This window comes from Arachis hypogaea, chromosome 6 (genome assembly GCF_003086295.3).
Source record: "Arachis hypogaea cultivar Tifrunner chromosome 6, arahy.Tifrunner.gnm2.J5K5, whole genome shotgun sequence".
In the NCBI taxonomy this organism is placed as follows: Eukaryota; Viridiplantae; Streptophyta; class Magnoliopsida; order Fabales; family Fabaceae; genus Arachis; species Arachis hypogaea.
In genome coordinates this window covers 561,861-586,536 of record NC_092041.1, presented here as the reverse complement: position 1 = coordinate 586,536, position 24,676 = coordinate 561,861, and the positions used below count along the sequence as shown (strand labels likewise).

General features: G+C 31.1%; 4 protein-coding genes across 9 annotated transcripts in view; 1 reads left to right on the top strand and 3 right to left on the bottom strand.

Annotated features, from left to right (window-relative positions):
• Window positions 1-23,183, bottom strand: part of LOC112695133 (protein NRT1/ PTR FAMILY 2.8) — a 37,553-nt gene extending 14,370 nt beyond the window's left edge. Inside the window, exons 1-8 of one of the 4 annotated variants that reach the window (XM_072196490.1) lie at window positions 23,023-23,183; window positions 22,311-22,568; window positions 22,119-22,188; window positions 21,333-21,400; window positions 20,529-20,640; window positions 19,963-20,091; window positions 19,812-19,851; window positions 19,278-19,401 (exon numbers count right to left, since the gene is read on the bottom strand). The gene's annotated coding sequence lies outside the window, so the exon portion shown is untranslated. Of the gene's footprint in view, window positions 1-19,277; window positions 19,402-19,811; window positions 19,852-19,962; window positions 20,092-20,528; window positions 21,401-22,118; window positions 22,189-22,310; window positions 22,634-23,022 lie in introns of those variants that run through there. The other 3 variants (XM_072196491.1, XM_072196489.1, XM_025747348.3) reach the window with 3 other exon arrangements.
• LOC112698004 (putative F-box protein At3g25460) lies at window positions 5,703-6,839 on the bottom strand. The gene has a single exon (XM_025751434.1). The coding sequence runs from the start codon at window positions 6,837-6,839 to the stop codon at window positions 5,703-5,705; it is 1,137 nt and encodes a 378-aa protein (XP_025607219.1).
• Window positions 9,825-14,589, top strand: LOC112695131 (uncharacterized). Of its 3 annotated transcripts, none has more exons than XM_072196487.1 (6): window positions 9,825-10,115; window positions 12,730-12,923; window positions 13,239-13,314; window positions 13,745-13,869; window positions 14,001-14,064; window positions 14,167-14,589. In XM_072196487.1, the coding sequence occupies exons 2-6, from the start codon at window positions 12,889-12,891 to the stop codon at window positions 14,434-14,436; spliced, it is 570 nt and encodes a 189-aa protein (XP_072052588.1). In that variant the 5' UTR covers window positions 9,825-10,115; window positions 12,730-12,888; the 3' UTR covers window positions 14,437-14,589. The 3 variants fall into 3 exon arrangements, with proteins under 3 accessions (XP_072052588.1, XP_025603130.1, XP_025603129.1); XM_025747345.2 differs by having other exon boundaries at window positions 13,400-13,869; XM_025747344.2 differs by having other exon boundaries at window positions 9,825-10,130; window positions 13,400-13,869.
• On the bottom strand, window positions 15,150-16,997 carry LOC112695129 (uncharacterized). The gene is made up of 6 exons (XM_072196420.1): window positions 16,537-16,997; window positions 16,285-16,445; window positions 16,066-16,180; window positions 15,799-15,990; window positions 15,571-15,711; window positions 15,150-15,485 (listed from the first exon to the last, which is right to left on the bottom strand). Exons 1-6 carry the CDS (start codon window positions 16,561-16,563, stop codon window positions 15,318-15,320), a joined length of 804 nt encoding a protein of 267 aa, XP_072052521.1. The 5' UTR covers window positions 16,564-16,997; the 3' UTR covers window positions 15,150-15,317.
• Window positions 23,184-24,676: the final 1,493 nt, after the last annotated feature.

The following is a 24,676-nucleotide window of genomic DNA, read 5'->3' as shown; positions in this document are numbered from 1 at the left end:
TACAAAAAATTTGTGCAAATAGAAAGGATTGCTTGGGCATGCAACCAAGTTGCTATCCTACGTATATTGACATGATGGCATCGATATTAGAGTTTTTGCACTGCGCAAGCAACTATAGCATCTCTAAAATTGTAGGTGTTGCATCATTACCTACATTAGAGGTTCTTGGGATGGTAGCATGTACATAGGGATAATAGAATTATTATTAGTTTTTTTATCTTTTCACCACTAACAAAAAGCTAATTAGCAAAGAGGTGATTAAGTGTTTTTGGAAAATTTCTTTATCTATATAATAATATGGAATATGGATGGCACACGGTGATAATTTTAACATTTCAATGATAATTTTAATATTTTAATCTATACTACTACTTTTCATAGTATATATAATCATATATTAATATATAACTTTAATTACACACACTACTTTTCATAGTATATATATATTCATATATTAATATATAATTTTAATTACACACACACACACACATATATATATTAATATTCTTAATTATCTACAATTTTATATTTATTTTTGATATATAATTTTGATGCATAATATAAATAAAAAATTTATAATTGATCCATAGGTGTCAATATGAAATTGATATTTTTAAATATTTTAAAAATATATAAGTTATAATTTATTGATATAACGGTATAGATTATGTTCTATTTATCTGGGTCAGGTCGTAAGCTTTGCGTGAGTCGACCTTTACCTTAAGAGATAGGCTCGATTATTAATGAGTTGAGCCTTGAGCCAATCTCAATTTGTGTGAGTCGAGCTTCAGTCTGTTCAACCTCATTTCAGCTTGGCTCAATTCCAGCCCTAGCAATTATGAAAACTTCAAAAATATTTCTGGGGGGGGGCCAAAATTGTAACATAGAAAAAACAAAAAAATATTGATATAAAAATAAAATTTAAATAAATAACTGCTTTTAAGTTTGTAACTAAGATGATAATAAAAGCATAATTTTATACAAATTTTTTTTTGAAAAGCTTTAAAATCGTACTTTTCGAATACTGCATGGTTTAAAATATTCAATTATTCAATAAGAACTAAATTTTTTTAGTTAGAACGATAAATACTAAAAATTACAATTCTTATTGTATTGTGAATATTTTTTTTTTAAATTTAACTCAAAAACTAACACAGCGTAAAATAGTACCAAATTAATTAAATATAAAAGCACTATTAAAATTTTTAAAATTTATATGAAAAAATATAATAAAATTATTTACAACCTAGTTTGGAAGTTTAAAACTTTAAAAGTTGTAAATTATAAAAATGTTCCATTAGTTTACACTAATAAAATGACAGCAATAGTTAAATAATATTATAATATTTTGTGTAAAAAATAAAATAAAACCAATGAGACATAAAATACCATTAAATAAATAAACTAATTATTATAATGATTATGATGATGAGTTTTATTGAAGCAATTAATTTATAAAGGACTATTTTAGTAACTGCATTAGTCCAACGAAATTGAAGAAAAATAGTAAGAGAGCTCATTTTTTTAATCAACTTGAAGAAAAGATAAATAGTCCATTAATCAACAAATTTTGCTAAAAAAAAAGAAGTCAAAACGGATGAGTTTAAGACTTAAACACAATATACTTCATATAGTGTATAAAGTTTTGACCAAATGAATTCTAATTATATTCTATATAATTTTGTTCCGAAAGATTTTATAAAAGCTCTGGGGGCAACAACCCCATTTATTTTGAATAGAATAGTTTTCACCATCACACAATTTTGACTTTATAATACACTTTTTTCTATTTTTTTAGTACCTCCATTTTAATAAGTGAATAATTTAAGTCATTATATACTTTGTTCATGCTAGCATAATAGTCGGAATACATATAATAGTAGCTCTTAATTTTTATAGACTACTCTTTAGCTTTACTACTCTTAATGGCAACCAACACACTTACACTTCATGGAATAGAATTTCATTGGAATATTAAAATACACACAAAAAGACTTAAATTACATAGCATTGAACTTAAACTTAGTATATAACATTGGAAATAATTAAAACTGGGAAAACACTAATGTCTTTGCATCATAAGCGACATGTGAGTTAAATAAGATCTTGCCACGGTCTTTTAAATAGTAGTTGCTACATTTAATAATACACTTCACATTGTACCATCTAACACATCTAGCCTAAAACCACAAGTGATCACACTGGAAAGCATCCTTGTGAATAAACGTGCGTTGATATAAGTTGTACATGTCCCAGATAGAATGGAGCATTGAGTATCTTCTTATGTTGACTTAGTGGATCAAATCTTAAAAACATGAATTGGGATGTTTCTGGACGGCGCATAAGTGCATTTCTCTCTCTGTGGGTTTTCTTTAACAAAATAAGTTCTTCTTCATGAATCAAAACAGGGTTTTCTAGGCTTCCTATGCCAGTGAATGTGAAAATCTTTTCCCATGCATAGTGAATTCCATTTTTAAGAATTCTGAACATATTTATTTCATACCCATCACGAGTATCTCTATTGGAAACCATGCAAAGAGAATCTTGATATATCAAGAGCCGATGATCATGTGACACTATATGATGTGGTATTGGTATAGTAAAAAAACTCTTGTTTGCAATGGAAAATGAAACAATATAGGAAGGATATGTTGAGTCATGCATGGACCAACTCAACCAAAAGGCAACTCCATCACTGGTCACACAATTTTGATCTAAGTTCTTTACATACTTGGGACAAGGAATAACATATTGCCAATCGGAGCTTTCAGCACAAAACATGGTTAGCCAAGAATCCTGATCGCCTAAATTCCTTTTAAATATATGAACTATTGCATACTTAGAAGACCCAGGATAGTATAGAAAGGCATACGTGAATGTGCACATAGTGCAAAAGTGTTGAGTAGGATCACGTATACTGCGTAATGTATTAGCAGCAGGATTCCATATTAATATTTGAGGTGCTTTACCTGTAGAGGAGAAACGCATACATACATTGCCGTTTGCGGTGCCAATTATTCGAAACCAACCTCCAGGATTTATTGTTACAGGCAATGCAAGCTGCATGGCTTCCCCTGTTGTAGCATCCATCTTCATGATCCAATCAGGCCTTTGATTGAAAGGTCCAAGAGTAAAATGAAGATAGATGAACTGGCCTCTTGCTTTCCACTTTGAGTGTGTCTCTTGCAAAAATGGAATCGCATTCAATTTGTCCCTCCAGTAGTGATTTGTAGCTCTGCATGCAACCAATGTTTTCGGATCACTCTTGAGAAAAATGTCAAAGATTAATTCTTCAGGAAGAGTTAAAGGGTAGGCTTTTGTGGGAGCTATGTCACTCATGCTTCCCTTTAGTTGAACAGATGAGCAGGTTAAGGTTTTTAGTGGAGATGAAAAAGTTGTGCATAAGGGTAGTGTGGTGGTAGTGCCTATTTATTACAAAACATGGAAGCTAAATCAAGAAACATTTTTCTTTTTTTGTTCGGACAATAACAATCAAATTGTTCAAAGAAGTGACATGACTTATGTAATGAAGCATGCAACCAGGGCTTTAGTATTTGGCATATAACCGGTTTGCACATAACTATTACATAAATTTTGGCTAGGAATAAATCACATGGGGCCTAAAGGATATTTTATACTATCCCATTTCTAACCTTGCCATTATGTTTAACTTGTTCTCTTTATTGGAACTTATTGATAAATCATACAAAAGTTTAGAAGATGCCATTCTACTTGTCGTCTTATTTTTTTGATCCGGAACCAAATGTTAGTTTAGTTTCTTTAAGTTGAGGAATTAATTCTTCTTAGCTCCATCATATATGGGCACCTTTATCTATGCTAGTTGATGTGTATTGTTAAGGTTTGAAAATATTTTTTTTAATACATAGTTGCATGCTTTATTGTTTTATCTTTCACTACTTTTAGATAGTTCTCTTAAATGTAGCATTAGCCTTCATTCAAATTGGCAACCTGACAAATATGTGATAGATGTAAAATGAAACAGTAGATGATGCAAACTTCAAGTTAAATAGTGAAGGTGGCAAAAAGCAAATAAAGAAGCTAACTTTTATAACTTAAAAAAATAAATGATGATATAAACAACCATCTTCACCGATTAGACAATTTAAGAATTATTTTTTTATAATACTTAATTGCAAAAAATAATTAGCTGCAATTTTAGCAATTTTTTTTGATATATTTTAATTTATCTCTATTAATTCATTTTGTTATAATAATCATTACCATTGACTATATACTTAAGAGAATTTTAGATGATATGATAATGAATTTGTCGCTGCATAGTGCATAATGAAGAATTTAAAATTTTTTTTATAGTATATATAATTATATATTATATTCCTGAATGACTTAATAATTCCTACAAAAATAGTAAATAATATTTAAAAAATTTAATAAATCTAGATTATAAATAATGGTATCATATCTTACAAAAATTCTACTTCTTATTTTGATATTAAGCTAACATCTATTAAGTTTTAAGTATACTAAAGGCAATGTAAGAAAGATTGAAATGACAGGAGGAAATCTTTCATATCTATCTCCATTTAATTCTTTGTCTTGAACTACTCCACAATAAGTAAGAAAAGATTTAGAAATGACCTGAAGCAATATTTCATGTCCCATCTTCATTTAATTTTTTATTTTGAACCACTTGATAATAATTAGTGAGTGCAGTGTAAAAAGAGGCAAACTAATAAATATACATATAAGTAAAAGTAGATACTTAAGTAATAATTACACCTAGCCTCTAATATCTTGAGAAAGTCAACACCCATTTAGCATAGTTCATTAGCAATCAAGTAGGATGGACATAAACCAACATTAAATGTAATAACTTTTGGTAATACACTAACAACACGGTGCTTTAACATGCAAAGTATTATCCTGTTTGTGATAATGCTAGGGGTGCATGCATAGCAATATTATTTTAGTTTTGTCAAACATTTTTTAATATTATTAGGATTGTGTGTGTGTATGATAAAATCGTTTATTTCCTTTCTTCGAAGAACTCTTTGATTATGATAGTAAATGTTAGGACAATTTTATGTAAACAATATTATTTTTTACTTTTTTTTATTCCAAACAACTTCATTAAGATTGATTTTGAATGCTATGTTTGGTGTGACTAATATTTTTTTTTTCATTTATCCAAAGTTGTTTCATAACATAATCAAACTCTCTTGAGTCATTCAAAGCTGCCCTTTAAGATTTGATATTTTTAATATAACTTGCTCATCAAATACGGTATACAATTGGAAACTATTTGGCAAACTTTCACTATGTGTTGTGTCTTTCTAAGAGAAAGAAATCGAACATTTTCTTTTCAAACCCATCGAAGTATATAATCATAAAAACACAGCATAATAAATAAAATACTTTGCACCAACTCAAATACAAACCCTTACAACACAAATAAGGCAGATGAACTTAAAAATAAAGGATAAATACTACAAACGAACCAACAATGCCATGCATGGTGTTCGTTGTACAATGCAAGTCGAACCAATATATGACATTGGTGGTAACACTCATACACACTAAACAAACCACAATAAGCAAAGACATAGTTTTCCACTAAAACCAACTCTAAATAGCACACAACCCTTAAAGCTTTAAACCCTAAGTCCTAGGAAGCATAGTTTGGAGCAACGCATGGCTATTACAACTTTCTAGGTAATCCATCACACAGGAAATAAAGTTTCTTCATATGCATGGATAGATTTAATCTTAACATAATTATCATAAAAAACCCGATGAAGCCTCTTTCTTGTGCCTTCAATGGGGTTATATCGAACCATAAAAAACTGAGAGTACGCAATGACTTGAGCCCCAACCAGTTGTAGGTGCCTCTCCATAACTTGGATAACATCATGATCAACCATGACAGCTGGCACGTACAAAGTACCTATTCCATTATATGTAAATAGTTGTGACCAGTTAACACCTCCATGGGTGTCACTTACTTGCCATATAACTGAGTTGTATGAATAGATTGTGTGATTATTTGATGCCAAACATAGACATCCATCTCTAACCAAAAGGCAACCACAATGAGACGTAGCTTGAGGAGGGACGTAAATTTGGCCAAAAGTCAATGTCATCAATGAAAAAGATACAATGTATGGTTGATCATTGTCTTCACGGTCAGCAAGCCAATACACAACACCACTGGCTGCAACATATGAATGATCCAACCGTTGCACATACGAAGGACATGCAATTCTAACATGCCAATTCCTAGTGAAACTTGTATACATAGTTAAAGTGTAAGCAGTGCTTTCGGGTTCATCTTTAAATACATGCAAAATTGCATAATGAACACTGTTAGGAAAGTGAGCAAAGGCATAAGTGAAAGCACCCTCACAATAACCACCTTGCAAAGGATCATCTAGTACCCGAGGGATTTGAAAAACTGGATTCCAAATCACCAAGTGGCTTCTCCTTCCAAGGGAGGAGTAACGGATACAGAAGATTCCCATCTCGACTCCAATGAGCTGAAACCAACCGTGTTGGGTTAAAAGAAAAGGCAAGTTGAGGTAGCCGGTTTCCCCGGTAACGGCATCAATCTTCATTATCCAATCCACCGAGGTGATCACAGGAGATGCAAACCCAAAGTGAATGAATAGTGAGCAGCCACGCCTTTTCCATATCCTTGAGATTTGACTGAGAAATTCAAATGAAGTTACCCTTTGCCTCCAATAACGGCAAGTAGCACTGAAACTGACAATGGTTTGAGCGTCACATAAATAGAGGATCTCACTTATAATCTCATCAGGGAGTTGTGGAACCTCAACTTCTGTTGGAGGTATATCACTCATACTTAGGATTACAAAGTGTAAAATAGAGTACTTGACAAACTCCAAACAATATGTTGTGGTGACCAATGCTTGTTGAAGTCCATTTATAGAATGTTAATATGTCTTTGAAAGCACAACTACCTTCTTCAGATGCAATAAATTTCACAAGTTTTAGGTCTTGCATGGTTTAGCTAACATTAAGTGCAAAATGACCTTGTAAGATACTAAATAGTGAAAGAGTTGGGATGGATAAATAAAGCTGAGCTTTTAAGGAGCAAGATTTAAATTACTATATTAATTATTAACGATAAAATCGTATTTTAGAGATTTTTTTACGTAATTCTACCAAAAGGCTTTAGAAATGTAAGTAGATGATAATTACAAATTTGGGTAAAGTATATTTTTTGCCTCTGAAATTTGTTTAAAATTCAAGAAATATTCTAAATTTTACTTTGTTTCACCTTTATCCAAAAAATTTTTAAATTTGAATCAAATATATCGTTGATAGGAAAATTGTATAAAAGATAATTTACTAAAATATTAATCATTAAATTACTATATAATTTAAACCAATTATATATTTAAAAAATAGGAGTATAATTAAAATTTTTACACATTGTTCATAACTTGCAAATGATGTGACTATACTATTAATTTTATTTCGATAAAATGTCTCTTTGGTAAACACTTGAACACCACGTTTATGAAAATCATTATCCTCATTCCTGTCATTATTATTATTATTATTATTCAAAGCTGTGTTATGTCCAACAATCTATATATTATAGGAGAACAAAACTATAAATAAAGAATTGTAAAATTATGTAAAAAATTACTCACAAAGAGTACATTTAATTGAAAGTGAAAACTTATCCTGAGACAAAATTAAAACAAAATAAACCTTCGATGACTATTTTTAAAACTTTTAACTATTATTGAAAGACAAAAAATGTATTTATTCTACAAATTTATTTAATCTTTGCAAAATGACCTTGTAAAATACTAAATAGTGAAAGAGTTGGGATGGATAAATAAAGTCGAGCTTTTAAGGAGCAAGACTCAAATTACCATATTAATTGTTAACGATAAAATTGTATTTTCAAAATTTTTTTGACAAAATTCTTCCAAAAGGCTTTAGAATTGTAAGTAGATGATAATTACAAATTTGGATAAAGTATATTTTTTTTTCTCTGAAATTCGTTTAAAATTTTAGGAATACTCTAAGTTTTAGTTTGTTTCACCTTTATCCTTAAAGTTTTTAAATTTGAATCAAATATATCGTTGACAATAAAATTGTATAAAAGATAATTTACTCAAATATTAATCATTAAAGTATTATATAATCTCAACCAATAATATATTTAAAAAATAGGAGTATAATTAAAATATTTAATAATTTTTCATAACTTGCATATGATGTGATTATATTATTATTTTGATTTCGATCAAATGTCCCTTTGGTAAGCATTTGAACACCATGTTTATAAAAATCATTAACTTATTTAATTTCTGTCAAAAATATTATTATTATTATTATTATTATTATTATTATTATTATTATTATTATTATTATTATTATTATTATTATTCTTCACAGCTGTGTTATGCCCAATAATTTATATAGTATAGGAGAACAAAACTATAAATAAAGAATTGTAAAATTGTGTAAAAAATTATTCAGGAAGAGTACATTTAATTCAAAGGAAAAACTTATCCTAAGACAAAATTGAAACAAAATAAACCTTGATGACTATTTTTGAAACTTTTAACTATTATTGAAAGACGAAAAATGTATCAATTCAACAAATTTATTTAATCTTATCTTTGTTATTTATTTAATTATGTCCAATATATAATTAGAGAATTTTTTTAAAAAATAACTGTTGATATTGATATAAATAATATTTAAAATAGCTCTGATAACTGATAACTAAGATAAAAAAAATATATTGTATAACATAATTTACTCAAATATTAATCACTAAATATTATATAATCTCAATCAATTATATATTTAAAAAATAGGAGTATAATTAAAACTTCTAATTATTTTTCATAACTTGCATATGATGTGATTATATTACTATTTTCAAATAACTAATATTTATAAAAAATGACGATAATTCTATCAAATTCTTAAAGTGGCTATGTTTAGGGTATGCGATCAAAAACAAAAGTTAATCCAACATTATTCAATAGGTTTTTAAATTAGGATTTATGTCATCTGTTATAAATCTATGGTGTTATTAAGAAGTTGGTGCAATTAATAGAATGGATGGAACCACATCAATCACTAAGACAATACCAACTCTGTGACTTTGCTATTTAGAAGCCATACAATCTACATGACTACATGTTTTCTTTTAAAGCAAACATTAATGGTTGACAATGACATTTACTTTTTCTTTTGGGGTATTATTAACTCTAAGTAGTAAAACAATAGATACCTATAAACTGTACTTGGTGTGCATAAAGTATCTGTGTTAACAAATGAGCCTCATTTAAAATATGAAATGTGAAATGATGGCTTCCATCAGAGCATTAATCAACAGGTTACTTTACTAACTATGGTTGATTCTCAAATTGTTAAAAGAGTCACTCCCCATTATAAGATAGTTTTCGAACCCGAGCTGGATCGGCTGGCTGATAAAAAACTGAACAGAAAATATGTTGAACCGGAAATTAACCGGTGAATCTCCTGATCCGGGGGGTTTATTAAAGGATTACGGTTCGAATACCCCCCCCCTCATAAGAGCCCGGTTTTATAGGTTAGGAAAAAAAATACAAAAAAAATAAAATAAAACAAATGACAACCCAAAACCCGCAACCCACTCCCACCCCTCTTAGCCTCTACTCTCTGAAAATGCAGAGACTTTCAAAAAGAAACGTAGCCACCCACAGCCACCCACCCCATAGCCACCGCAGGCCACACAGCCCCACATAGTTGTGATCACCGAGCCCTTCTCTTCCTTGTCTATCTGTCGCCCTCTTTGACTCTGTCGCTGCCTCGCTGCTCCTCGCCTTGGGTCGTCGTTAATGATTTTCTGCTCCTCGCCGTGGGTCGTCGTCGCCGTGTCTCCAATCCTCGTCGTGTGTCGTCGCGGGTTCTACCTTCATCTTTTGCGTCGTTTCTGCTTCTGACCCCCGTCGCGTGTCTGCTACTCCCTTCCTCGCCGGCATCGTTTCTGGTTGTCCAATTCACACCGTATCTCACCGTCGTTGCTTCTGTTCTGCGTGTGGTGTTTCGCAGTTGCAGTTTATCACGATGGCCAAAGTTTTCAAATGTTAAACCCTCAGGTCTAAAGTCTCAGAGTAACTCTCTCGGACTCGACTCTTCTAAAATTTGAACTTTATTCTCAATCTGCATGTGGTGTCTTTTTTATGATTCTGATTGTTCAGATATTAATTTCTTGATTCTTTATTTGAATTCTTTCTGTTGATGAGTTTTAAATTCAATTGTTCAATTTATTAATCCTGCCTTCAGATGTTGATGCTGATTTATTCTAATTTTGGATTGGTGATTCCAGTAGCTGATTTCCTGATTCTAAAATGTTGATGATGATATGGTGCATGCCTCATTGCATTCTGATGGACTGCTGAAATTTTCGTAATTATGAGATATTTATGGTTTGATTCTGATTGCTTAGCTGCACTGTGATTATGCTTTTTTCTTTATATTTTGTTGTTGATTAATTGTAAGTTTTAAATCATAAAATGTTGACTGGTTGCTGAACTGATTAGGCATAAGTATGGCACTGGATGAATTTGTTGAAGGTACAAATAAAGATAGCAAAGATAAAAAAATAAAAAGCCAAGAAGACTGAGATTGGTTTGTTAAGATTAGTGTTCTCAACTTGGTTATTCATCTGCATAATAATTTTGAAGTACATGTGTAAATAGCTTCTAATGAGATTGGTTATTAAGCTTTATTTGGTAGCAATGTGTTAGCAATGTATAAATGGGGAGTACACGTGTCAATGTGTTAGCAAGGAAGACTGTTTTGCTATTCTACTTTTAAGTTTGGTTTGTTAAGATTAGTGTTCTCAACTTGGTTATCGATCTGCATAATAATTTTGAAGTACATGTATAAATAGCTATGACTAATCAGGTAAAGAGAGAGATTTAGATCATTGATTTTGTATGGATCTTTTTTTCTTACACTAATAATAAAGAGGTATATTCAGATTTTTTCGTTCTGTTCTCTTCTAAGATTCCTTTGTTGGTCTTTGTTCTTCAAGCTATTTCATTCTTCTTCATTCAGCTTTGGCTTCTTGGTACAATTGAAATGTTGAATTGGTTATAAGTTGCTGAAATAGTTTGATTGCATTTGGATTGGTTTTGGATCAGTTCTAAATTAGCTAATGAATTGCTCAATCATTCCGCAGATATAATTGTTGTTGACTACTATTAGGTTTTCAAGATTTTCACTATTTTATATTATTTTACATGTTGTGAAACTCATAGACCAACAACAATAAGAAAAACCCATAAAACATGAGTGCTTACATAGGAGAGTATGGGTGGGGCGGGTTCATGAGTGGGTTTTCAGGCGGGTTGAATTATTTTTTGGCTAGACTGACCCGATGACCAGATAAAGGAAACGTGCTTATCACTGTCACCAAAGAATTTAACATAACAAAAAATTTGGTTTTCTCATTTTCTTAACTAATGACAGATTTGATGCATGTTTTAAATATCATTTAAATTAAGTATTTAAATAAATATTCTCATTAAAAGAAAAGATAAAAATATTTAATTACTATTTTAGTCCATGTACTTATTATTTTTTTTTTCCAAAAATAGTAATTTAGTAATAATATACATTGAATGATTTTTTTTGGGTTAAAATTAAATTCAGCAAAAATATTATATAACCCATAACTTGTAATTGGGAAGAAAAAAATAATAAGTTTAAATGAAAACAAAAATAGAATGACATATTAATTATAAATGGATAAAAATAACCACATCAAAATCATATGTATATTGATGGATAGATAAAAAAAAAATAAAAGCGGGACATAAGAAACACAATCCTTTTTTTGCTTTTGAATGTATAATGAAAATGGACACAAAGTTTGCTAGTAAGAGGTGGGTGAGTAGTGATTAGATAATTTAGAGACTTCAACTCTGTGATTGTTTGTAGTTAGGGTCTTAATGTCATGGCAGGTGACTATTTGTTGTATGGATAGTTTGTTTAGATGTCCGATGTAACAGTATTTTGTTGGTTATTTTAGTTTATGTTATTTTTCTGTATCAGTTTATCTTTGGGGATGTACATTGTCAAACTGATCTTGCTCATGGTCTTTTGGCTTTGATGAGTTGAACTTATCGGAAAAAAAAAAACATGAAAAATAACTTGATAGTATATTTTGTGTTCAAGTTTTCATTTTATGAAGTTGTTTAATTGTTTGAATTTTTTAGTTGATGACTGAAAAATGGTTGAGAGGAGCGTACTAAATACTTAATTGATGTTTTTGTTTAATGTTGGATGAATTTTATTTTTCTTAATGTTTAATTTGACATGAGTAGTAATGGAACTTGATTAGTGAATTATTACTAATTTTAGTTTATCTTCTGAGAGATTTAAAGGAATATTTATTACTAATATTAGGCATGTATGGGAGATCAATTTTTGCAAAATAAATTCTCTATTGTTAAAGCAAATCATTTTAATAAACATAAATAAAGAGAGTACTTTCGTTTTAGTCATGGCCTAACAGGCCCCGCCCTCGAAACCATATTTTTTCCTCATTTCCAAACTCAACTTTTATGTTGTTTTAAGCAAAGCAAAGGCCTATTTAGCGAGTTTAGTGCCAGGTCTAATCCGTGGTTGTGCCTATCAGCCGAGGCCCCAAAACTTCGTCCAGAAGGAAACGGAAATAAAACTTCTAAACTACATCCTTTGCAGATTATGTTACACCATGTGAACGGTGAACCCGGTACTCCACTCGCTGCCATAGAAGCATCACTTGGTTCCTTGCTTCATTTCGGAAACCCTAAACCCTACCAACTCTCAACTTGTTAACCCTCAAAAGACCGGTACCAGAAGAGAAAACAAAGCGTAGGCATGGCTATTTCTGCTTCCAGGAGTGACATTAACAGGTAAAAAAACTTCAACCACCATACTTTCATGACTCTATATTTTTCATTGCATACTATGAGACACATGCATGTGTCTTCCTTAAAAATCAGAGCTTTATACTTCAAAGTGGGTACTTGTGTGAGAAATTTTTTATTATTTTTGAATATCTATCTATGGGTATAAATTAAAAAAGACGTAACCCTTACCACGAACAGTAGTCGCTTCAAAACTGAATGGGTGAATGTTCCTGAAAATGCAATCAGTTTTTGTGAAAAAGGTTACTTACTAAATGAAAATAGTACAATCTAACATTGTTTACCCTTTCGTTAACACAGAAGATTTATGGCAACAATGAATAGTTGGCCTTCAGATGATGATAGACTTATCAAGTTTCGTCTTGTCAAAGTAAAGGTAAACTGATTTTGTTGTAATTTTAAGTTACATAGAATTAAATTTCAATTTCCACGGCGACTGAAATATGTTCATATGATGTTAGGGCAAAAGACATTTTCCCAAACACTTTTTAGCAAGATATGGAAAAGAATTTGGTAATACATGTTTTGCAATTGATCACTGTGACAACTGCTTGAAGATTCAGTTAGTCGGTAATCATATGAATAGAGTTATAGAAGAAGACACATTTGAGACAATTAGAGCCTTTTATCAAGCAGAAAGAGATGTAACAGTTAAGCTTTGGTATGTAGGCTTTGGTCTCTTTTATCTTTCCCTGTGGGATAAGATGAACTTTGAGTTAGCTTTGACCCAAAATCCAAATTTCTATGTGAGAGACCAACTAACCTCTGACAAACTTGATGAAATTGAACTGAATTTGAATCTAAAGTACGTACAAAAGGATGAACAACCTCAAGTGACCTCAAGTAGCGGTGATTCACCTCAGTCAACAGATGTTGAAGAAGTAGTAGGCCCTAACACGGCTGATCCTGTCGAAATCGACAATCACATGAGGTAAGATGACTCTTACTCCATAGTTGATTTTGTGACTTTTGTCATCCCATTTCATTCCTTTCAACAAACATAATCATAGAAATCAATTATCTGACAATTACAATGTGTTCAAATTTGTTGATCTATGTTAGAGACATAATTTTTCACACTTACTCCAAAGAACTCCAGCCAAGTGACATTGGAGCCAGCAGACTGGTAAAATAACACAACACTACTATGAGTCTATGTTGTATGGTTCAATTAATTTAACCTGTTAGCAATTATATTAATAATTTTGTTTTGGAATGACGCCCACAGTATGTGCCAGTTGACTTCGCAGAAATATTGAAAACATTCGGAGATGCTGCCATTTGGACAATAATAAGTCCCCCTTCGCCACAGGGGTCTACTTTTCTGTTCCAAGGCCATCAAAATCCTACTAATCCTTTTGATATCAGGTTTGGACTCGGATGGCAGGATTTTTGCAAGGCACATGTGCTGAAACCAAAAGATCTTCTAGCCTTTAGGATAGTCTGCAAACGTAATTTGCGAATGATGGTAGACATTCGAAGGTATCCGAGAGAGTAGAACATCCGCAAGTCTTGTGAGAAGATACATTTTTATGAGCTGAATCCTGATATATGATGTATCTTTTGAGCTAGAGTTATCAACTGATGTAAAACATCATCTAATATGATGAATGAGATATTGAATGAGATATTGTATTAGGTTTTCCTTGCCTCTGCAGTTCAATCTTCATTTTAAATTAGTAATTGTCTTGTCTGAATACTTTGTAGCAAGAGAAACAACTTCTTAAACATTGCCCAACATATATATATATATATATATATATATATATATATATATATATATATATATATATATATATATATATATATTAACCTGTTGTGATGAAAGCCACAGGATGGATATTGAATGAGATATTGTATTAGGTTTTCTTTGCCTCTGCACTTCATTCTTCATTTTAAATTAGTAATTTTCTTGTCTGAATACTTTGTAGCAAGAGAAACAACCATTGTACTAATACTTCAAGTTGTATACACTTGCTACACTGTTCTTTAAAGGTATTTCAACATCAGCGAACAATTTAGATGATGAAAAAGCTTGTTGAAATTTCTGACTTTATTTTCTCATATAACCATATATATATATATATTGACTAATGAATTTTCGAACAAATGAACTACTAAAATGAGCAGCAACCAAATTTCATACTAATCTTTTATATATATATATAGCTAAATATACATACATGCACCTTGCACCCACTTACACCTACCTTCATCATTCAACCCCTAACTAATTAGAACTTACAACACCTTGAACTTAATTCCCATGTACTTGACATTACACTACTAAAGCAACAACATGTAATATAACATATTTAACATTAGTTTTACAACATTAATTCCTCAATTCACCCTTATGCAAAACAACTCAAACTAAGATTACTCTAGCTTCCTCTTTCCAGTGTTTCTTTTAAATGTCTTGTTGCTGGAACCTTGACCATCTGGAGTACATATCCCTACCGTGATAGCATTGTCAACAACCTCACCGACCACCGACTTAACGGGACTGGCATGGACGCTTTCACATTTGCTTTCAGTTGGGGAGTCCTGCGTGCACAAAAAAATGTAAGGCCTTCTAAAACATAACATAATATAAATTAACTTTTTGGATTATCTTTAATTGCCTTCTAACCTTCAATGCAGATATAAAACCCAACGCATTTGCTTCTGATTCAGTTTCCAATTGGCAAGAACCATCCAAAGTGGCACTAAAACTTTGATCCCCTTCATGAGAACCACCACCCAAACTGGTTGTAAAACTGTGAACCCTTGCCTAAACCACCAAAACACACTACTTGTAAGCAACAAAAGTAGGTAGTCTATTAACGAACAAAACATGTTAAACCGGATGCCAGCATACCCCAATATTAACGGAAGTCGAAGATTCCGTCGAATAAAGGCCTATCAGCGACTCATCATCACTTATCTTAACTACATTGTAAGGCTGGTCAACCGACCTGATATTCCGATACGTCACAGACAATTTAAACAAATACTTCCTTTCAACAATCGCATCGAAAGCTTTCGGATACGAACTTCCCGGGTATGTATCCTATGTTTTGGCAATTAACAACTTAGAAACAGGTCTTGCCGATAATTGAAAATATTATTAATCACAAAGACTTACAGTCGGATCACGTATTTCACTGGCTGATTTGCCAACAATAGTCTTGGCTTCTGAATTCCATAAGGTCACCTTAATACAACCGGTACCATCAGTAAGGATGACAGCAAGACGATATCTATAAACACAACACAATTGTAATGGCAATTAGGAAGACCAACTTGTATCGTGACACATGCTAAATAAATGCACATGAATACATCCTTATTGTCATCTAATTACCTCAGAGCACCATTAAACCCAACCTTTCTACAATGATCACACCAATAGCGGTCCTTATTTGGCTGCACTTTTCTGGGACATGTGTTGCACGATACGTAGAACCAATCCTTCAAACCCACATCAACAGAAACTATGGTACCAACAACCCAACATGATGTCTCCTAACCATTTAAAAAAAACATAACGTCTTTCCATCAACAGAACATAAAATAAAGGAATGTTTAAACCCAAACACTCAACCAAAAAGCTCACATGGTCCAAGTTGAGAACTTCTTCCATTGACTTGATTGGAATTGTTCCTCGAGATATTTCATCAGAGACGGAAGGTTGGCCATGACTCTCGATAAGATTGATTCTCTGAGAAGCTAGATCACCTTGCTCAAGTAAACTACATAACACAAAAAATATTGAACATAACACAGCACAGTTTTTATTGTTAAAAAAAATTATGCATATATGGAGAAAAAACTAAAGGAATTGACCTTCCCTTTTTTTCATTTTTTGCATACCTCTTCTTGAAACTAATAACAGCAGGGAAGTCAGCATTACAATATACTCGAGAAGGGTCAAAGCTACTTTGGATGTTAACATCATTCAAATATACATATGGTTTAAAAAGCTGGGCAACCATAACTAATGGCTCACAATCTGGCCTATGCAAGAATGTAACCACTTCATCAACAAAGGTGCCAAATAGAGTACACTTCATCTTATGTCCCCTAAAAACACAGGCAGAATGCATCAATAAGAACACCACCAAAGTGACACAAAAACAGCTAATATAAAAAAGATTGTAACCACGTCAAAATTCATTCAACAACAAAAGGAGAATCAAGAAAACAAACTCTAAATCCTCCAAGTAAACCACCATGCGTTTAGTGTGTTGCCCAGTTTTGGTAACCAAATCTCTTGCATCTTCTTTAGCTACCACATGACCAATGCAATCTACATAAGACATGGAAAACATACTCTGATCACTTACTATTCACTCCGGTTCAAAGTGACCAAGAATTAAAGAAACCATAACAGCCTAGAATGAAAGACCGAATACTAACCGATCAAGTGGTTTTGAGCGACAACTGAAGCCATTGCCTCAATTTCTTCATACTTTGTGAATCGAAACGGGTTGAAAACAAATGTGTCAGGGGTGAGTCTAGACACAGACGTTTTCATATAAAAACTTAGTTTATATTTGTGAGGTGTAGTCCTCACTGACTTTCCATAGCCTTGCACAATGAAGTTCTTCATGGAATAGATTTCATGCTCGCGGATAACACTCCTAAATATCACAATGCTGTTCCTCGGTACACTACAATGGATCCGATCACCCTATATGAACAAAAGCCAACCACATAAAAACAAAGAAAGATTTAATATAATAAATTACATTAATAAACCCACAGGCCTGGGCACACTAAAATAATAACGATTTCAATACATGATACACTTACCCGTTCATCCTGAAGGATCATCTCGATGCTAAAAGCTTCATCCGGATTCCACTGACTCGGAACCTCGTACAGTCGAACAACGCCCACCACCACGGACCATTCTAGTTTAGACGGGTTGATGTCTGCCACACGATCAACTCCATGGGTTGCACTATTTGAAATACTAAGCGTGGCCATCTAAAAGTGTGTACACCTTCTACACAATCTTGTGCAACAAACATGTATATATACACTACCAGCTGCTCGAAAGGCAGACCAAGAAATTGTAATAAAAAGTTGCTATTGAAATGTGTTAAAAGAGCGGGAAAGTTTAACATACTTTATGCATGTCTAATCCAACATGGTGATCCTCCAAATCACTTATCAACCAATGAGAAAACAGGAACTTCATTTTATTGCATGACCTTGGGATTGCCGAAACCAAACTGAGAAGGAGAAACTTGAGAAGTAACCAAATGCTGCAAACTTGAAACCAAACTGAGAAGGAGAAACTTGAGAACTAACCAAATGCTACAAATTTCTAATGAGATTGGTTATTAAGCTTTATTTGGTAGCAATGTGTTAGCAATGTATAAATAGGGAGTACACGTGTCAATGTGTTAGCAAGGAAGGGTTTGTTACACTGTTTTGCTATTCTACTTTTAATATTATAAAGAGAAGGAGAAACCAAACTGAGAAGGAGAAACTTGAGAAGTAACCAAATGCTGCAAACTTGAAACCAAACTGAGAAGGAGAAACTTGAGAACTAACCAAATGCTACAAATTTCTAATGAGATTGGTTATTAAGCTTTATTTGGTAGCAATGTGTTAGCAATGTATAAATAGGGAGTACACGTGTCAATGTGTTAGCAAGGAAGGGTTTGTTACACTGTTTTGCTATTCTACTTTTAATATTATAAAGATATTTAACTTAAACAGTACAAATACAATTTTTGTGTGCAGTGCGCCGCCGGAGGACACATAACAGATTAACAGCAGCATTATTCAATTCAAATCTACTTTATACTAAAACTGGGTTTTCCCAATTAATAAAAGTGAGGTGTGATCTCTCGTGACTCCGTTTTTCTCCAAAATAAACTTTTCTATTCTCTATTCTAAATTATTTTATAAAAAATATCTTTATTATAATTATACAAGTGTAATATCCGTGCCATGCACGTGATAAGATTGAAATTATAATTTTAAATTATTTTTTTAAAATTAATTTAAATTATAATAATTTGATTAATAAAAAAATAACATGTTATCCATTGTTTGTTTTTTTTAATCTAGTGTTAGTTGGATTAACTCTAAAATAATTATTAATGGGTTTTAATAATCTTCTTTTTTTTAATAAATCAAACATATATATCGAATGTGATCATAAATAGTATAGTAACTAGTGTTAAACCCGTGAGATGCACAGGCTTATAATAGTATGTGTATTCGATAGATTTCCTTTCTGTAAGTATTATATAGTATATTAATAATAAATAATATAAAAATTACCATTAAAAATATTTTCACTAATGTTTTTAGAAATAAATATTGGTTAGAACTTACCAATAGGAGTGGATCAAGTGTCTCTATACAGCTCTTTCCCAAAATTTGTTTTGCCTCCTTATCAAAGATTACAAAATATGCATAGCCAGAGTCATCAATGACACCAAACTTTATTCGGTACTTGCTTAATAAAATAAAACAGCATAAAAAAAAGGTTAAACATAGACTTATTCAATATATAATCCATTGTGATTAGACTTTAAATTAAAAAAAATAAATACATAACTTTGGAGTTATGGATAAAAGGAGACGGCACAACTTGAACATTAAAATTTTTTATAAAAATATATGTGGACCTGCTGCGTTCACATTGGCCGTACCACCAGTCTGGAGTATCTATAATATGACTTATAGTAGCCAAGACAACACAAATAACATTCTGAAAAAAAATAACGATTTAAATTGCCTGAATTTGGTGAGTTTTTAAATCTAAAAGATATACCTAAATAAATAAGATGAATAAACAAAAATAATCAATGTACAACCGATTTAAATTAATTTTTTCCTCAATTTTTTTACAGAAAAGAAAATTACCGTATCTAATTCTTTTAACCGAGACGTGTATTTTTCCTCCCTAGAATTGATAAACAAAAATCAAAGAACAATTAGATGGAATAAACAAACAAATTTAAAATATAAATAATATAAATTTAAAATAAAATAAAAATATTAGTAGAAAACTCACGTCTTCGTCGAGTCAAACCTTCTCAATTGAGTATGACAATGAAGAATTTCTGTAATTTGGTAGTGCACATAACCGTATCACTCGTATACGTACACACAAATTGTCGATTATAGGATTGATTTCTGCGATCTTGTGAATACCAGCCATTGGAATAAGTATAGAAATTTTAGATTTTTGATGATGTAAAGAAAGGATTTGATGTACTTTGAATTGTGGTGCTATATATATCTCATAATTTATACTTTTATAGTTGACTCATAGCTAAAATTTTTTAAATTTGATTGACTTTAATTTAAATTTGAATTAAATTTGCAGATAAAGTAAATAAATATATTAACAATTTTTAAAATTCTAAACTAACGTAAATATATTTAAATTTACGTATGTAGCTGTAATTTTTTGAAAAAAATCTACAAAAATTTAAAAAATAATCAACAAAATTTAAAAAAATAGTGTTAAAATTTAAAAAATAACAACCTAAATAAAACAATTTAAAATTTAAAAAATAACAACTTAAGTAATATATTCAGATAGGATTTTAGTCTCAAAAAGCATCACTACCTCACCTCTGAAAAAAAATGTGCTGACATGGACAAAAGCTCCATTATCCAATAATTTGCCAAAAGATATGTTGAGTAAATCAAATTTATTGCATTCATCAAAAAGCTTCATCATACGCTGCATATTAGAGGACTATATTCATATGGCCAACATCATTTTTTGACATGCTGCATTATATTACATATTTCAATAGAAAATCCCAAATAATTTCATACCAAACAATTAGACACTGTAAAAGGGAAAGCAGAAAACCATACCCTCCTATAGCCTATAAGATACAGTCTCACATTCATTTCATTTATACTGAAAGTGATTTCAAATTTTACAAGAGCAGAAAACAAGAGACGAGAAAGGTCAGCTTTACTTTCAATTCAGCAATCTGAGTCTCATCACATACCTCTGTGACCAAAGCCTGATCATAACCAAATGAGACATATTCCATGTCAAACCTAAGCTCTGTCATATGTCCAAAAGACATCTCATGCAACATATAACTTTGTATCATAGGATAATGAAAAAAAAAATGCCGATGCCCAGTCATGTTTGTGGTTCAGAATCAGAATACTTCTAGGGGATTTTTAGAAGTTTAGAACCATACTGGGACATGGCTATTTCATAAACGCAATTCTGTAGATTGGACAAAAGTCATCAATTGCAAGGAAAAAGGATCTTATCCAATGTCCTGCTAAAAGCTTACATAAAGCCTTTTTATTTGTGGCCACATTATTGCTGATTACCATCGAGTATATAATTATCAAGAATCAGAGAAATGAAATGTCAAGAAAATTAAAGGATGGATGGCTGTAGACCTCAAATCCATAAGGAAAACTTGCAGCTTGCGAAGGATTTTTCTCCATTGGAAAGCTTTGCAAAGAAGCTACATCATCATAGCATGATTATCAGGCCTTTAAAAGAAAGAATGTCAAAAAGCAAACTACTTTAACTGCCAACTTTTCCAGAATATAAAAGAGTTATAACATGTGACTTCCAAGAACTAATTCTCGGTTAGAACATTAACCTTCAGCAGTAACATACCAACATACCATACTTTGCATTCATATGTTTGTGTGAACTTTCAATTTCAATAACGATAGTAATGGAACAGTTCCTTCATCTATTTCTTTTCAATACAAATATAAAACTGTAGAACTTGTACAATTGATAAAATAACTGCTATAAAAGTTTGAAGTCTTCAACCAACAGCCATGATGAACAAAGACAAGTACACGATTCGTTTAAATACAAAAAAATAACCCACCATCAGACTTGGAGAGGCTGATGGGTTCAGCTGTTTTCTGACATGAGAGAACATAAGATGAAAAGACACCACATCCAACTCAAAATCTTAAGATGTCAAGTTAATGGGTCTCTCATCTTATAAACTCCTCACTCTTCCATGCTTTCTTTGATGTGGGACTAACTTCAACACTCCTCACACTTGCAACATTAACAATTTTCTTGGTGAAACTCAAATATGTTTATGAGTTAAATTAATGATTAATAATTTTATATATTTGATTACAAATTTAACATAATATATTTATATTTAATTGAGATAGAGCAGTAATAATGATATGGGGAATATATGTACGTACTTTTATTCTGGATGGTAGGTTTATTCAACACCCACTGCTTTATATTGCAGCCAAGAGTTACAAGCACAAACTGAGAGAAACACACATTCATAATTATTGCTTCAAAAAGGAAAGGATACTTCTCAGGTGGATTCATGGTCAAGTAAACTATGTGAAGAATGAAATAGCAAAATAAAACAAAAAGTTACAAACCTTGAAAAGAAAAGAAGTAGAACGCAAATGAACAATTTAGCAGCCCATAGAGGAAACCTCGATTACTTGGAGGAAGACAAGTTATAACTGTTGCAATTAAGCTGATGTAAATAATCTCTTCCACTTGATGATAATGGAAGAGGCACACCAAAAGTTGGCCACATAATCCTTAAATATTCCTCTTTCAAAACATAAAACCCCAGTTTTGATATCTCAAGGAGCAGATGTTTACGCCTCAAGCATTTACCCAGGAGATGGCTGAAAAAAGCAGGGGCAAAAGAGTAACTAACAACAGTTATCAAATCCCAATTCATGATAAAGACAAAAAATAAAGGAAATGCAGATTCAGACTTAGCTTATCCACTAACATTGTTGTGTCCCACATTACTTCAATATTTTTTTCCTTGCAAATTTATGTTTATGGAAACTAGGTACTAAATTCAAACTAAACAAATAACAGAATGAATTACAGAACAGCTGGAAAGAGTATCAACAAATCAGATGATAACACTGTCCACCTCATTAAAATAAATTATCAGTAAAGTCAAAATACTCAGTGCTAGCTCAGAACCTGAATAGAAAGCATTAAAATTGTAACAATTGATAAGATCTCATGCGTGATTTAGCCACTGATTTAAATTGAAACATGGTTTAGTTGTTGAATTATGCACATAATTTAAACCAGGGACTAAATGAAAAGAGAGAGGCGCACTTTCAAATTCCAAGAACCAAATACCATTTCTTTCCATCACCATCAACTACACTAACAGTGTCACTAGTCTCCTTTCCTTTCACCATTTCAGCAAGCAGCCAAATTCATAAGACTGCATCCGAAAACTGAAAGTGAGAAATTGCTTTCAGTCTAAATCGTGTGGTTGATTGATAACTACGGAATTGAATTTAATTGAATTGAACCAAAATTCAATAGAACTGCTGTTCCCTAGACTTTTCCTTTAATTAAATCGGTTAAACATTCGATCGAACCATTAAACCAATAAATCAGTCATTTTATCGGTTTATTGACCGATTCAATTCTTGCGACCTTGGTTAGTATCATGTGCTATACTTCGAGCTATTAATAATGTTCAAAATTGTCAACATAGAAATTCAGATTCATTTTCATACACATTCCAAATAGAAAAAGTCTAGGGACCAGCAGTTTTATTGAATTTTAGCCAGCATGTAACCAGCAGAGGAAGGTGAGTCATTGGATGAAATCTCATACCAATCTCACACCATCAAATCATCATTGATGGCTAGTTGATGGCTAACAATCACAAAAATTGCTGGCCCTAGCCTTATTCTTAATTAAATATTAAATAAAATTAGTAAAAATTCAATATATAATTTTAAATATTTAAATTCAATAATTTATAAACTAATAAAATTAAAAATTTTAAAATTTTAAAATTTTACATAATAAATTATACATAATTTATCAATAAAAATTTATAAATAATTTTAAATATCAAAATTTATAACTAAAATAGATCAAGACAAACTTGAATGACAAACAAATAATGTTCTACCAACAAAAAAAATTAACAACCAAATTTTCAACTTAAAAATATTAATCATCAAAACTAAGAAAATCAGCAACAATTTTCATAGTCAACAACCAAATTTTCAACTTAATTCTTTTTAGAATGTCACTTCCAGAAAAATGATTTTCTAATAGAAAAAATCTTGTATTTTTTTATTTTCGTTGAAATTAAAAAATTGTGATAATCTTTTAAATTTTATATTTACTAAATATAATAATACATTGAATAGTTTCTGTTGCAGCTCTAGCTACTTAGAGCAAATTCTACTTCTTAAATCAATTGTTAAGCTATGGAGAACCCAAGTCTGGACAATTGTCTTTCTTTGATTACTATGAAATGAAATCATTTAATATATATAATGTTATCTAATAATTTTTTTTACATATATTCTTAATATAGGTAATTATATTTGAGTATAACAAGTTTTGGCATATTAATTATTTTATATTCAATAACTCAAATCTTGAACACTCTTACAAAAAAAAGTATCAACTAAAGTTTTAAAAATCGAAACAATTACGAATTAGTATAGTTAAATATTTTAAAATTTAAAATTTTAATCAAAATTTAATTAAAGTTGAATTAGATATAATAAAATAATATATTTATATATAAAATATATAATTTTTTGTGTTTAATATTTTAAATCGATTAATAACTAAAAAATTGTATTGATTGACTAATTTTTCAATCGATTTTTTATTTTTGACCTATTTTGTAAAATAATTTTAATTTTAAACCAAACTAATCTAATAATTGATTTTCAGTTAATCGAGTCCAACCGTCCGAGGACACGGTATGATTCTTAGAACTAGAATATTA

Coding starts and splice junctions, on each gene's coding strand:
- LOC112698004 (XM_025751434.1), bottom strand. CDS start 6,839: ATGAGTGATATACCTCCAACAGAAGTTGAGGTTCCACAACTCCCTGAT.
- LOC112695131 (XM_025747345.2), top strand. CDS start 12,889: ATGGCTATTTCTGCTTCCAGGAGTGACATTAACAG. Junction 13,315..13,399: donor TTCGTCTTGTCAAAGTAAAG/GTAAACTGATTT, acceptor ATATGATGTTAG/GGCAAAAGACATTTTCCCAA. Junction 13,870..14,000: donor GAAATCGACAATCACATGAG/GTAAGATGACTC, acceptor GATCTATGTTAG/AGACATAATTTTTCACACTT.
- LOC112695129 (XM_072196420.1), bottom strand. CDS start 16,563: ATGGAAGAAGTTCTCAACTTGGACCAT. Junction 15,712..15,798: donor CGACTTCCGTTAATATTGGG/GTATGCTGGCAT, acceptor TTGGTGGTTTAG/GCAAGGGTTCACAGTTTTAC. Junction 15,486..15,570: donor GTTTTATATCTGCATTGAAG/GTTAGAAGGCAA, acceptor TTGTGCACGCAG/GACTCCCCAACTGAAAGCAA.